At 43.9% G+C, this 13,602-nt stretch overlaps 3 protein-coding genes across 6 annotated transcripts in view; 2 read left to right on the forward strand and 1 right to left on the reverse strand.

Annotated features, from left to right (window-relative positions):
• The window catches only part of LOC119285084 (cell cycle checkpoint protein RAD17-like), an 11,243-nt gene extending 5,062 nt beyond the window's left edge, over window positions 1-6,181 (forward strand). For all 3 annotated transcript variants that reach the window (XM_037564296.1, XM_037564297.1, XM_037564298.1), the window contains 8 exons: window positions 234-290; window positions 910-1,009; window positions 1,222-1,532; window positions 1,655-2,024; window positions 4,020-4,145; window positions 5,066-5,279; window positions 5,352-5,412; window positions 5,791-6,181. In XM_037564296.1, the coding sequence (XP_037420193.1) occupies window positions 234-290; window positions 910-1,009; window positions 1,222-1,532; window positions 1,655-2,024; window positions 4,020-4,145; window positions 5,066-5,279; window positions 5,352-5,412; window positions 5,791-6,021 (1,470 nt within the window). In that variant the 3' untranslated portion in view covers window positions 6,022-6,181. The remainder of the gene's footprint in view (window positions 1-233; window positions 291-909; window positions 1,010-1,221; window positions 1,533-1,654; window positions 2,025-4,019; window positions 4,146-5,065; window positions 5,280-5,351; window positions 5,413-5,790) is intronic.
• A 470-nt stretch (window positions 6,182-6,651) lies between these two features.
• Window positions 6,652-10,062, forward strand: LOC119285085 (small GTPase LIP1-like). Of its 2 annotated transcripts, none has more exons than XM_037564299.1 (7): window positions 6,652-6,993; window positions 7,959-8,050; window positions 8,136-8,277; window positions 8,636-8,940; window positions 9,078-9,131; window positions 9,216-9,343; window positions 9,515-10,062. In XM_037564299.1, the coding sequence occupies exons 1-7, from the start codon at window positions 6,888-6,890 to the stop codon at window positions 9,705-9,707; spliced, it is 1,020 nt and encodes a 339-aa protein (XP_037420196.1). In that variant the 5' UTR covers window positions 6,652-6,887; the 3' UTR covers window positions 9,708-10,062. The 2 variants fall into 2 exon arrangements, with proteins under 2 accessions (XP_037420196.1, XP_037420197.1); XM_037564300.1 differs by having other exon boundaries at window positions 8,158-8,277; window positions 8,665-8,940.
• A 1,449-nt stretch (window positions 10,063-11,511) lies between these two features.
• Window positions 11,512-13,151, reverse strand: LOC119285086 (vegetative cell wall protein gp1-like). The gene has a single exon (XM_037564302.1). It carries the CDS (start codon window positions 12,750-12,752, stop codon window positions 12,024-12,026), a length of 729 nt encoding a protein of 242 aa, XP_037420199.1. The 5' UTR covers window positions 12,753-13,151; the 3' UTR covers window positions 11,512-12,023.
• Between the last annotated feature and the right edge of the window lie 451 nt (window positions 13,152-13,602).

The raw sequence follows: 13,602 nt of genomic DNA on the forward strand, positions 1-13,602 counted from the left end.
CAGTCCATTGTTGCCTGTGATGGTGAGAAAGGGATTTAAATTCAAATTTTACCAAATATATCTTGCACCTTGAACTTCTAGGCATGAATTAGTTACCGTTTCTTATTTTTATGTACAACCTCTGTAAACTAATATAAGACCGTTTAGATCTAAATGGTCTTATATTAGTTTACAGAGGGAGTATTATTTTTCATAATAGAGAAATACTGACAGTGCATATGCAAAATTTGCAGGGAACATTTGGAGGACGGAGTCTTGTCCTTACTGGCCAAGCTGGTGTTGGAAAATCTGTATGTACTTCCTTCATGCTTGTATTCTCACAGTATTTCATATTCATTTGCGGAACCATAAATAGTCAAGGCATGTCATCAATTGTATCAAATCAGCTGGGGTAGCATTTTGATTCTTAGTGACATGATATGGCACATCATGAATCCAGGTTCTACTTGACCTGTTGAAAATCCAACCCATTCGTGGTAGTAGTGGATAAAATACAAGGTTAGAAGTTTTTTGTTGTTGTAAAAACAAAAAAAGGAGAATACATGCCCAACTTGAAATACCACCCATTTTGGGTAATAGCAGATCAAAGAAAAAAAAGAAGAGAATTCACCCCCAACTTGAAATAATATTGATAACAGAACTGCGGTGCAGCACCCCCTTTTCTCTAAAAAAAGAAATGATATCATGAATGCTAGTGGCTTTTAGTCGACACAAATGCATCCTCCAACTGTCTGTACTCCTTTTCTTTTGTTTGTGGTAGTTTTTTTTTTGCATCTCCTCATTTGCCAAGGAGGATGTTACTTCTCAATGCTTAAGCTAAGAGAAGAACACGATAATTAACTATCAGTATTTTTGTTTGTTGAAGTATTAACTGATAAGTGATAATTTACTACTTGTTGCTTACCGCAGGCAACTGTCAAAGCGATTGCTGCTGAGATAGGAGCTGACTTATGTGAGTGGACAACCCCAGTACCAACACTATGGGCTGAGCTTGTGCATGCTAATTCAGGTAACCTATCTTTGAGGTCTAAACTTTCTCCCTTAGTCTGCAAATTATCTGCAAGATAATGTTCTGATAAAAGTATGGTCAAAGTCCATGCACTTCTATTGTATTCATGATTTACTATTTAGTAGTCTAGTAGGTAATCAGCTTTCCATTTATGACTCGCGAGCGCCTTTTATTAATTGATTATTCTTTTTCTTTTCAATGACCATTTGCAGAACTTGAGTATGTATCCAAGTTGGAAGAATTTGAAAATTTTGTGAACAAGATAAGGAAATACTCATTGCTTTCTCCAACCAGCATTGGATCCCCAAAAAAGCTAATTATCATTCTGATTGATGACATCCCTGTAACAAGTGGAAAAGCTTCATTTGCAAGACTGGGGAAATGTTTAACAGGACTAATTCAAAGTACTCAAATACCAACTGTCATTTCACTTACTCACCATTACAAAAATGAGGCTAATGATACTGCAACGTGGAACTCCGAGGAACTTGAGTCCTTGCTTCAAGGTGCTGGTGCTCATAAGGTACACTTGCCCAGTATAACTATAACTGCAGATTTTATTTGGCAGCTTTTATTATCATAATGGTAACAAGTTTTTGAACTTCGGTGCATGTCCCTCATAGTGCACCATTAATATCTATGCAGATTGTTTTCAATCCGGTAACCGTAAGTTCTATAAAAAAAATTCTTCTTAGGATATGCAAACAAGAAAGCTCTGGCACAACTGAAGAATTAGTGCATCAAATTGCTACATCTTGTGGAGGTGATATCAGACATGCGATAATGTCTCTTCAATACTATTGTCTTAATCCACGAAGGCTAGATTCTGCATTGGCAATAAGTGCTTCTTTGTCGGATTTAAAGGGTCATGCTACTCTAGCTCCAGCGCAGGACTGTTATGGCCTCGGCTCTGTAATTCATTCTCCATGCGGAAGGGATGAGACACTTACATTATTTCATGCATTAGGGAAGTTTTTGCACAATAAAAGGGAAACACATGGTGATGTCATCATTGGTACGTAATGATTATACCATCTTCTGTACAATTTTCTTCTTTACTTTGGTTCCTTTTCAAATAGATCTTCATTTCGCGGTGTGGTTAATTAAAACAGCATATATTGATTTAAATTGAAATGTCTATATATTCTTTATTTTTCTGAAGGTTGTTTCGTGGAACATATTTATTCACATTTTTCTAATTGACTTGTTTGAACTAGACAGAATTCCATCTTATATGCTAGTCCCTCAGTTCCAAAATAAGTGTCGTGGTTTTATTTGAACTGAAACCACAACACTTACCACGTGAACTGGAACAGAATTTGCCGCCCCATCGAGCTTGGGGGCCTGGGCGTGCGAGACCTCGAGCGCGCCGGTCTCGCCCTGCGACTACGCTGGTTATGGTTCTCCAGAACGGACCCGGAGCGAGCATGGCAGGGGTTGGACCTTCAATTCGCGCCCACGGAACGTGCCCTGTTCTGGGCATCCACGTTCACGCTCATGGGGAACGGGCAGACTGCCCTGCTCTGGGAGGACCGATGGATACGTGGCCAATCCGTGCGCGAGCTCATGCCCAACCTCTACGGCTGCATCCCCAAGCGACGACGGAAGACGAGAACCGTGGTGGACGGACTCAATGGCAACTCCTGGGCACGCGACATCCAAGGCAACCTCGGCCTCCACGAGATTGGTCAGTATCTGCAGCTCTGGCAGATCATGCAGCGCACTGAGCTCTCCACCACACCGGACAGGTTGATCTGGAGATGGACGGCGAGTGGCATCTACTCCGCGCAGTCCTGCTACACGGCCACCTTCCATGGATCAACGAGCTGTCATTCCTGGAAGCTAATCTGGAAGTGTTGGGCGCCGCCGCGGGTCAAGTTCTTCCACTGGTTAGCCAACCAGGACCGCTGCTGGACGGCAGAGAGGCTGGCGCGCCACGGTCTCCAACATCATCCCCGCTGCCTCCTATGTGACCAGCAACCGGAGACGATGCGACATCTGCTGCTGGAATGCCCCCTAGCCCGACAGGCATGGCACGAGACCCTGGCCTGGCTACGCATACCGGCCCCGATCCCAACACAAGAACTGTCGCTTACGGATTGGTGGAACCACGCCAAGGAAGACACGCCGCCGATCCTTCGCAAGGCCCTGAAATCTGTCGCGCTGCTCGTGCCTTGGATGGTCTGGAAACACAGGAACAGCTGCGTCTTCGACAATACGACTCCATCCCTTAACATGCTCTTAGATAGCATTCAGGACGAGGCCCGCGCATGGGCGGCAGCTGGGGCACCTGGTCTCCGACTTGTGCTGCCCCAAACCTGGGATGTGCATTAATCCACCTGCTGTAATCCACACATCCTCAGATGTCTGTAACTGAACCTCCCCCTTTTCAATGAAAAGAAACGCAAGGCTTTTGCGTTTTCTCGAAAAAAAAAACCACAACACTTATTTTGGAACGGAGGGAGTAGTTCATTTTCTATGCTAGTTTCTTTTGTACCTATACAGTCGTTTATTGAACAATGACCACACATCCTTTTCAGTCTATCTGATCTAACTTTAACATATAAGTTCTATAGTGATGTACCTTTATTGTTTATTGTAGAATATTTTCTTCGTTTGGCTATTCCTGTCTGTTTTTGCAGCATTTATCATGGTTGGAATTTGTGCTTGATTTATATTACCTTCATTTTCCTTAATTTACTTTGTCGTCTCAAAATAAGTGTCGCTGACTTAGTACAAAGTTTTACTAAATCAACGACACTTATTTTGGGACGGAGGGAGTACTTACTTGATTTCCATGTCTTGAATTCCACATTTTCGATAATGAATCGTGGTTACTGGCTACACACCAGTACAGTCTACTTTGTACCTTTTGCCTGGGCTAACAGTTTTTTTACTGGACTATGGGATGGAAGGTTGTGTTTTTCAGCATGTGTGGGAGAGCGGTGTTCATCATTTATATATAACTTAGCTTTTGGTCTCTGAACCTTTGTCATATTTTGTGTTGTAGATCTGGATTCATTTTCTCTCAAAGAACAGCTAAGAAGGAATCCACTAAAAATGGATGTTCCAGAGATGATTCTTTCTCAAGCACACGGAAAAGTACGGACTGTTGCTGACTTTCTACATGAAAATGGTAAACAGTAGAGAGCTCTACTTATATAAGGAGCATTATGAATATGAGTTTGCTTTTGTTCTTTTTATCTTATGCTCGCTCTTGAATATGAGTTTACTTGATTGTACATGGCGGGCTACATCATATGAGTTTTACTTGATTGTACATGTCGGGCAACATCATGTATTATGGAGTAAATTTCATGAAAACACCAGGTGAAAACATAAACCTGCAGAGATAAGGATTGATTCCACAAAGCTGCAAATTTAGGGAACAATGCTATCGCAAAACTACTAAATTCCTGCCCAAACTCACACGTCATGCTCACTAATCCTGGACTGGTTCCATCTAGTAAGCCAAATCACTTGACCTCTGATCCAACATGGCAATTTTCAGCATGGAAATGATCAAGAATTTGAGAGCAACATATGGGCCCGGATGGTCAGACCAGGTGGCGATATAGGTGCACCCCAGAGCATCGTAGTTTTTGAGATACAATCAACCCCTAAATATCTAGTTCTGGGAAATTGGTCCTTAAACCTGTAGTTTTATGATAGTTTTAACATCAATCTGGTTTCGCGCGATATACTGTATACTGCACAATTATGCTTGTCAGAGGCTCACAGCTGCCAGTTGATCTCATGCTCATTTGTGAAACAGTGATTCTAGAACTACCAAAAATACTCATGTGGATGTAGGGCGCTATAGACAAGTTGCTGCTTTAACTAAACATGCTGTATTTATGTTAACTTCTGTCATGCATCACTGCCGGTCACATGAACATGAATCAATGAGCCATATAATTGGTATATTCTAATATGACTAAATTCTAGTTTTGTACCCTGACTCTAGCTTCTTTATAGGAAATAGTGTGCTCAACTATTGACAGTACGTTCTCACTATTTTTTAGTTGTTAATGAATTCGTATTGATGTTTTACAGTTGTTGATTTCATCGACGATGATGCTGTTGATGATGCATGGGTTGTGATGTCATATTTGAGTGAGGCAGACTGCCTTCTTGCTGGCAGTCCAATCGCATCGGCTCATTGGACTGTAAATGAATCAAATGAGTCAGAAAACATGTCACAACTTATTGCTGCTTCTGTTGCAGCACGGGGAGTTCTTTTTGGAAATGCACATCCCTCACCCTCAAGGTACCTGCTTATCAATACAATTCTTTTAAGGATCCTGGGCTAATAATTTTTTCTCTGATTTGACCTAAGCAGATGGCATACAATACGCAGCCCGAAGGTCTGGCAAATTGAGCGTACATTTCGATCCACAAAGGTAATTTGACACCATGCTACCTTTCATGCATTTAACTTGATCTTGAAAAATGAGTTATGTATCCATCTTTGTGCACGTTGTCTTCTGTAATAAAGAAAATACATCGTGAGCGTCACTGTATGCTGATATCACATTTTTCTTCTTTTTGATTGAAGTCATCATGTATAAAATTTCGTTCTAGGCTTTTGAGACATCCAGGTGCTCTTCATTTGAATATATAAATCTCATTTTACTTTAATGTTGTACCGTGCTGATGAAAGTTCATAGCTGTACTTAGATCAGTGTGGCGCTGATCAGTTTTCCATTTTCATTCTATTCATGTTTGTCAGCTGGCATCTGATGATCAGTAATTTCGTTTTGCTGGAAACAACAATGCAGGGTCTGATTCTTAAAGAAAGATTTGATCCGTCCAGCACGTCTGGTTCTCGCAACTTCTCCGACGTGGTCACTGACTTCAGGCCTTTCGAGAGATGGATAAGCCCCCACAATGATATGGCCAGAAACAACCCCTCGTGCCACGACGTCGCAGGTGGCCCAAACTCCATTGATATGCTTGGTGCTGAAGGGAGTAACTGTGAAGAAGATGAAGATGAGATAGAAGAATGGTAAAAGTACAACCATGCTGATCTATCTCATATCAGATGTAATCTAGTTTGGTAGAGAGATTTTTCTTTTGAGGGGTTTTGGTAGAGATCTTTAGGAACTACTACCTCTGTAACTAAGTACTATAAGTTTAAATTGAACTGCAAAAACATCTTATATTTAGCTACGGAGCTAGTATAGTAGAGCAACATGTAAAACGTCAGAAGTACCTCTGAGTGGTTGGGTCATGTGTTTTTGGCCATGTTCGTTATTTCTGCGCAGTCCAACTGCCTACTACTGTTTGGCTCGCTTCCATTTCCTCGGTCAGCACAGCAAGTTGCATGCTCGCCGACGCCGTGCGTGTGTGTGACGCAAGCAATCAGTGCGCGTTTGGCCGATACGCGCAGCAAATCCCGTGTCAAAGGAAAGAACAATCCCGAGCTAGATCATGCGCCCCAGTGTCAGATCAGATGCAGGAGATCTCAGACGTTGACTTACTGTACGGCGTCATGTGCCACACGGCCAAGAGGATCCAAGCGTGCATTCTTTAATCCAAGGTCAATCCTGCGCGTAAGATTCACATCGCCATCACAATCCGCCAACCGATAAAAAAGGAAGAAAAGAGAAGAGAAGAGAAGAGCAGAGCATCGACCGACACGCACGCCAAACGCAACTCTCGTCTCTCCCGTCAGCGTCAGGCCATCGTTCGCACCCGCCACGACCCCCCTGAAAACTGGAATGCTCCTTCGCGGCTGGTGCTTCAGCCCTCCTCGCCTGAGATTCCTTCCGTCGCCGCCGCCTCCTGCCCGCCCGGCGGCTCGAATCGCGCCCACCGCTCTCGTGATCTAGCCTCGTTGAGGGCGCGGCCGTGCCGGGCGCCGGCGCCGGCGGCCATGTTCTGGAAGGACAGCAGCGCCCGGAGCAGCAGCAGCAGCGGCCGGGAGCAGAGCGGCGTCGGGCCCTTCGGCCAGGTGCGCGTCCTCGTCGTCGGCGATTCAGGTCCGTCCTCTCCTCCCCGTGCCTCCCGTCCCGTCTGTGACTCCCTGGAACCTCTGGTGGTCGGCGAATGGCGTGAGATCGGGAGAACGTAGAATAGGCATGTGTTGTTGATGATCGTGAATTGCCTATTGAGAGCCTGTTCGTCAGTGTCCGGTTCCGCCTTCGTCCTCGGATCACACATGGTGAACAAATCGAGTACAGAAAGGAGTGTTGTGAGTTGGGTCGGGACAATGGTCCATCCTTCTGAACTTTTCCTGCTTGGATGTGGGTGATTGGGAGGCCTAATGGAGTGGGAGACACTCGTCCCTTTGCCCTTGTACCACTACATTTGTTTACTTTTTGTATGTACAAATCATTCAGTAAGCACGCCAATCAATTTTAGAAAATCCTTTCCTTGGGCGCAAAAAAAATCTGACCGAAAGATCACCAAGTGCAACCTTCGTTTCACATATGCTTCAATGCACTTAATATTTGGGTCTTGGAGGGGAGATAACTGCAATAGGGAGTTTTGCTGTGGCAACTACGGACTATAGCCGTATTCAGTGGTATAGAAGGATTTTCTCTCTTTTTTCTGAAACAAGTATTGTGGTGTCTGCAATTTGTGATGTTGTCCTGCTATGCGTCACGCCATGATCTGGACTACAACATGAAGCAATGCCAAGTAAAATCTGAACTAGGGCCATGCGTGGAACCTGGTTATTTATTTGTTATAAGTTCCTTATTGCATTCGCCGCCCTTAGAAACACAGAAAAAATATATTCAATGCAACCTTCTACTGTATTTTCTGAACTGTGCTCAACTGCCCATACAAGTTACTCTGTTACACCAACAGTGGCTGAACCTTTTGTATGCGCCTGAGAATCGGTAGTCAAAAAACCACACCATAATTGCATGCTGTTGTACTCTTCTGAATATGGTGGTTCTTCAGTTGTATTAAATTTTAATATTGCTCTTATTTCTCTCAGGTGTTGGTAAATCTTCACTGGTGCATCTCATCTTAGAAGGATCTGCTATTGCTCGACCAGCTCAGACAGTAGGATGTGCGGTGGGCATTAAAGTAGGTGCTCTTGCTCTGTGCTTTCCCAGCTTGTACCATTTGCACTTTTTTAAATCCACTTACATTGTCACTGTTATTATTTCAGCATGTTACTTGTGGAAGTGCAGGGGGGTCTTCTAATAACATCAGTAATGATGCTGAAAGGAATTTCTTTGTTGAGCTTTGGGATGTCTCAGGGCATGACCGCTACAAAGCTTGTCGTTCGATTTTCTATACACAAATCAATGGTAAATGACGTTTTTCTCTTAATTACCAGCGTGTTACTGCTCTATACATCTTGGTACCCAGCACGGCCTATCTTTAGTAGTTTCGTACTGTATGAGCAAGCTGATCTATTTTGTTATTTGACCCAAAAACCCTTCAAGGGAAGGATTTGTTTTTATATTTGCAGCTGCTAATGCCTAAGTCCTGAGATTGTAACAGCTCTTTTGTATTTGTTGTTCTTGCTCCACTTAGTTCAGCAGCTTCAGCTGATGAAACCTCTTAGAAACACTCGTTCTTCTTTAGATCCATAGAGAAATACTTATTACAACAGTTTTTTTTCTTTCAAATACAACATTCACTGTTCCCAACATTGTCCGTCAGGTGTCATTTTTGTTTATGACCTCTCCCAGAGGAAGACCAAGACAAATTTGAATAAATGGGCAGTTGAAGTTGCGGAAACAGGCACCTTTTCAGCCATACTTGGATCTGGTGGACCAGGAGGACTTCCAGTGCCTTACCTTGTAATTGCTAACAAAGTGGATATTGTTCCAAGCGATGGCTCTAGAGTCAGAAGTGGAAGTATTGTTGATCTTGCTCGTCAATGGATTGAAAAGCGGGGTCTTCTTCCTCGCAGTGAAGAACTTCCGCTCACAGAGAGCTTTCCTGGGAACTCTGGTCTCATCTCGGTTAGGTTTCTTGTTGAATACCTTCTGCTCATCTCTTGCTCTACATTCAATTTACGTTCTTTTATGGAACAGCCATCTTTTTTCGTTCTTTGTCATTTCAGTTATTTTTTGCATAACATGCTAACCTTTGATTGCAGGCTGCCAAAGAAGCAAGATATGACAAAGAAGCTGTGACCAAGTTTTTCCGCATGGTTTGTTTCAACTATTTCATTGATTTGCTTTTTCATACTTCCTTTTTTTTTCATCTGCTAATGCTGTTGGGATGCATCTTTCAGTTGATCAGGAGAAGATATTTCTCGAACGAACCTGCTGTGCCAAGTCCCTGGTCTCTTATTCCAAGGGAAGATAGCATCCTTCCTGTAGTGACTCGCAAAGATGATGCCGATAGCTTTCAAAGGAAAAGGTGAGCATGCCTAACATGAAAAAAATTCAACTCCCCCACTCAAAGAAATCACAACGCATACAAATAAATGGAAAGCAAAGTATAAAGGAGAACTTTTTTGTCACCCCAAGCATAACTGTGAGCCCATATTAAACATGTTGTATAGTTGCACTTATGCACACATTTTTGCAGCTATAGCGGCGAGGACTTCATGTTCAATGGGGTACCACCACTGCCGGCACAAAGGAACCTCCCACCACCACCAACTCTCGAACCACAGCTGCCGGTGTTTTCTTCAGATAACTACAGATATCACAGATTCTCCTCGCCATCGCTTACTGAGATGAGCAGCAATAGAACAAGCCGTGAAAATTTTAATGTATAATGCAGCGGATGTCAAAAGGCTTAAAGGGCATCACCTGCTACCTGGGAAGCATATGGCATCTGCTGCCTTGGTGGTGTTGGATTCCAGCTGGTATCATGAACCATCCGATGCCTTCCTTTGCAGCATACGGAAGGTGCCCAGTTGGTCTTCTTTGTTGGCCTAGTCTCTAGCTGATTGCTAGTGGCGACTCCTGTATTCTTTTTCCTCCATACCTGTTCATTCAATATAGTGATTACTTGTCATTTCCATAATGCAAGTAACTGGAAAATGGCACCCCGGTTCGAGAAATACATAGCAAAAGAGCAGGGGACAATGGACTATACAGTGATATAGGATAAAAATATCTTTAGTGTTGCATTTTCTGTAACTTATAAATTAGGAATTGGAGTGGCCTGAAACTTTTTAGGGCCGATGCAAGATTTTAAAAGGTGGGAACAGGAAAAACATAGTAATAATATACTCCCTCCGTCTCAAAATAAGTGTCTTGAGCTTAGTGCAAATTTGTACTAGAGCTAGTACAAAGTTGAGACACTTATTTTGGGACGGAGGGAGTATCATTTATTTGGATGTTTCCTCACATGTGGTGGCGCGCGTATGCACCTTATAATACTCGACTTTTCTCGAGGAAAATATGACATTGTTTGTTGATTGCCTGATTGCATCTGCAATAGCACTTTGAGTTTAATTTAGCTAGCTAGTTTACATAAAAAATAAAGGCGTGTGCGTGTCTACCATCCTTCAATCCACATGATCAATATATCCATTATTTGTGTTTCACATTTTTTTTCCTTCATTTTCTGTGTGTGCTCCCAACGCGAATTCATAATGCCCCTAAACACAAGAATGTCTTAACTGAGAAGGCCCGTGCTCAGACTCTGGTAATTACTCCTTGGAGTACTCCATTCATTCCTTCCCCAAACACAAGGAATATTAGTTTTTTTCTAAGTCAATCTTTTAAAGTTTATTCAAGTTTATATGAAAAATAGACCAACGCCTATAATACCAAATAAATATAGTAGTATAACAGCATTTCATGATGCATCTACTGGAATTGAGTTGCTATTGTTTTTTAACCTATAAACTTTGTCAAAAGAAAATTATATCCACAAGGCAAATTCATAATGCCCCTAACACAGGTATGCATGCCTCTTCGATGAGAAGACCTTCTTCTTATATACTCCCTCTTTTTTGTGTGCATGTTTTTTTTTTCTGCGCATGTTTGTATATACTCGCTCTGTTCCTAAATATAAGGTGTATTAGTTTTTCAAAATGCCAAACATTGTCCATGTTTGACCAAGTTTATAGCAAAATATATAACGATCTACCATACTAAATAAATAAAATAAAAATATATATTTTCATCGTGAATCTAGTGATAATGATTTGGTATTTTAGACATTGATATTTTTGTCTATAAACTTGGTCAAAGTTAGAGAAGTTTGACCTTTGAAAGAATAATACACCTTACATTTAGAAACGGATGCTTGTTCAAGAAAAGAAAAATGTCCTGGAGACATTGATCTTGTTAGTGGAACAAGGGGCATTTCTTTTATCACATGAAACAACTCAGATTGAGCTTACATGTGTGCATCTATATAGTTTCCACTACCAAATTTCAGTTCAAATGCTACTGTTTGTCTTCAGGATTAAAACATCGAGATGGGGTAAAGGGACTTGGAAGAAAAATGAAATCCTTTTAACCCCGCAAAAAAAAAGAGATAAAACTGTCCATTCATAACTGATGTCTAGCTAATAGTGTCCACCGGATACATACATGCACACAAAGATCACAAGAAAAACAATGTGTACACGCGCCAATATCTCGCCAAGCACGAGATTTAATTTAAGTAACACATAAACATCACCACATACATTATACTCTTTTTTTTAAGTTACCACATACATTATACTTACTAGAGTAATTAATCTCTTGATACAAGGTAATTCAAAAAACACCCCATCAAGAACAAGAGCATACGCGCGCACGCAGGCACGTAACGTACAGTACGTAAACCCTAGATATATATCTAGTAGGACCACACAATTAAAGCTTAATCAACATCATCTTCTTCACCTGAATCGGTCGACGGCTGGACCCCATCTCGCACCGCGTCCATCGATCTGACGGCCACATCACGGTCACGCCACCGACCATCGCTCCAGCATCACACAACTCTTCTTCCTTTGTCTTCTAGTAGTGGTACGTATTTTCCCAGCCAGGAAATAATAGTATTGGAGGGAAATAATTAACAGTAGCAACGGCACGCCGGGATCACGTACGTGCGTACGCGGCGCGGCGGGGTGATTGTCACGATACTAGAGGCGGAGGAGGCGGCGGAGGCCGTCGGCGGCGGCCGCCTCAGCGTTGCAGGACGGGGCAGGCGGCACCACCTTGCCGGCCGTGGCGGAGTGGGGAGACGCTTTGACGACGAGGGAGAACCTGGGCAGCGGCAGGCTGCTGGGCGGCGGCGCCAGCGCGTGCAGCAGGTCCTGCACGCAGCTCCGGGCCAGCTCCTGCTCGAGGTCGTCCAGCGCCTCGGTCACCGCCGGCGCGGGCGGCAGTGGCGCCGCCCGCTCCAGCGGCTTCTTCTTCTTCTGCTCCCTTGCCGGTTCTGCGGTCGGCGGCTTGGCCGGCCTCCTCCTCCTGTCTCTCTGGCTCAGCTGGCGTGAGGCCGCAGGGGGCGCCGCTGCCGGCGCGACGGTCGTGGGCGGTGCCGGCCTGACGGCACGTGGCGGTGTCGGAGGTGGTGGGTAGGGGAAAGTGGCGTACTTGGTGGCGGTGGGCGGGAGCGGCAGGAGCGGTGGCTGGTTGGACGGCAGGAGAGGGAGAGACGGCGACGAGTATATCGGCGGCCTGGCGTACGCATACGGGAGAGCGGGGGCGGGGGCGGAGTTCCATGCGCCGCTTTTCTGGAAGTGATGGTACTGCGGGCACGTGCGGGAGGAGCCGTACGCGCCGTGCGGCCTCGCCGGCCTCCCGCCATAGACGCCCCTCTTCGGGTACTCGAAGCTTCCGGAAGAACGATCCAGCAGAACGTTCTCCATGTCAAACTAGATAGGAGTAGGAGGAGAAGAATTAAGAGAGCAACAAGAAATAAAGAAGGATGGGAATGAAGTGGAAGAACTTGTATTAGTTTTGCATGAAATCTGCAAGAAGAAGCTAGCTACTCGTAGATCCTTGGGAAGAAAAACAACAAGGATGCTAGCTAGGATCGATCGATCGATCGGGGGTTTTAGATCGAGAAGAGATCAAGAACATGCAAGAAGGGGAAGTGGACCAAAAAGATGGAAGCTATCTATATCAGTGATGAAGAACCGAAGAAAAGGCCGGCCGGCGCTCTATCTACGGTGGAGAGGAGAGGAGGGGAGAGGAGGGAGCAGCTAGCCAATGCATGCACTAAGCCCACCCTGGCCTCCGGGCTACAGCTCTAGGGGGTGCAACGCCCTCTCTTTTATAGAGCAAGGCTGATGAGATGGGCTGGTTGGTTGGTTGAGTACTGTGGGGGGTGATTTGACCTCACATAAACTATCTTCCTCGAACTTTCTTGTGTGTTACTAATGGCAGGTTTGCACGTGTTAATTTTTACTATGGCATGGGGGTTAGAAACTTTTGCTGATGCCCCTCTAGAGGATGGTAATTACTGATTCCTTGCCTCTCCCGGAGCATTATTCGGAGAATGGCATTCATGGATAGATGTCTTATTCTTGGCAAAAGAACCTCGTCTTTTTTATTTTTGCGGGGAAAAGAACCTCATCTTTATATATTTCTAGCTTTAGGTTGCGTTCGGTATGGGAGGTGGTTCCAACTATTCTAGCATATTCCTTGATTTTCATAAAAGATTTTGAAATTAGTACAGCATAGTGCAATCCGCTGACCAAGCCTTATAGTACATGC

This window comes from Triticum dicoccoides, chromosome 4A, assembly GCF_002162155.2.
Source record: "Triticum dicoccoides isolate Atlit2015 ecotype Zavitan chromosome 4A, WEW_v2.0, whole genome shotgun sequence".
Classification (NCBI taxonomy): domain Eukaryota; kingdom Viridiplantae; phylum Streptophyta; class Magnoliopsida; order Poales; family Poaceae; genus Triticum; species Triticum dicoccoides.

Bases quoted from the DNA above. Each gene is read 5' to 3' on its own strand.
- LOC119285086 (XM_037564302.1), bottom strand. From the start codon at position 12,752: ATGGAGAACGTTCTGCTGGATCGTTCTTCCGGAAGCTTCGAGTACCCG.
- LOC119285085 (XM_037564299.1), top strand. From the start codon at position 6,888: ATGTTCTGGAAGGACAGCAGCGCCCGGAGCAGCAGCAGCAGCGGCCGG. The intron at 8,278-8,635 runs GTAAATGACGTT...ATTGTCCGTCAG, and splicing joins TTTCTATACACAAATCAATG to GTGTCATTTTTGTTTATGAC. The intron at 9,132-9,215 runs GTTTGTTTCAAC...TGCATCTTTCAG, and splicing joins TGACCAAGTTTTTCCGCATG to TTGATCAGGAGAAGATATTT.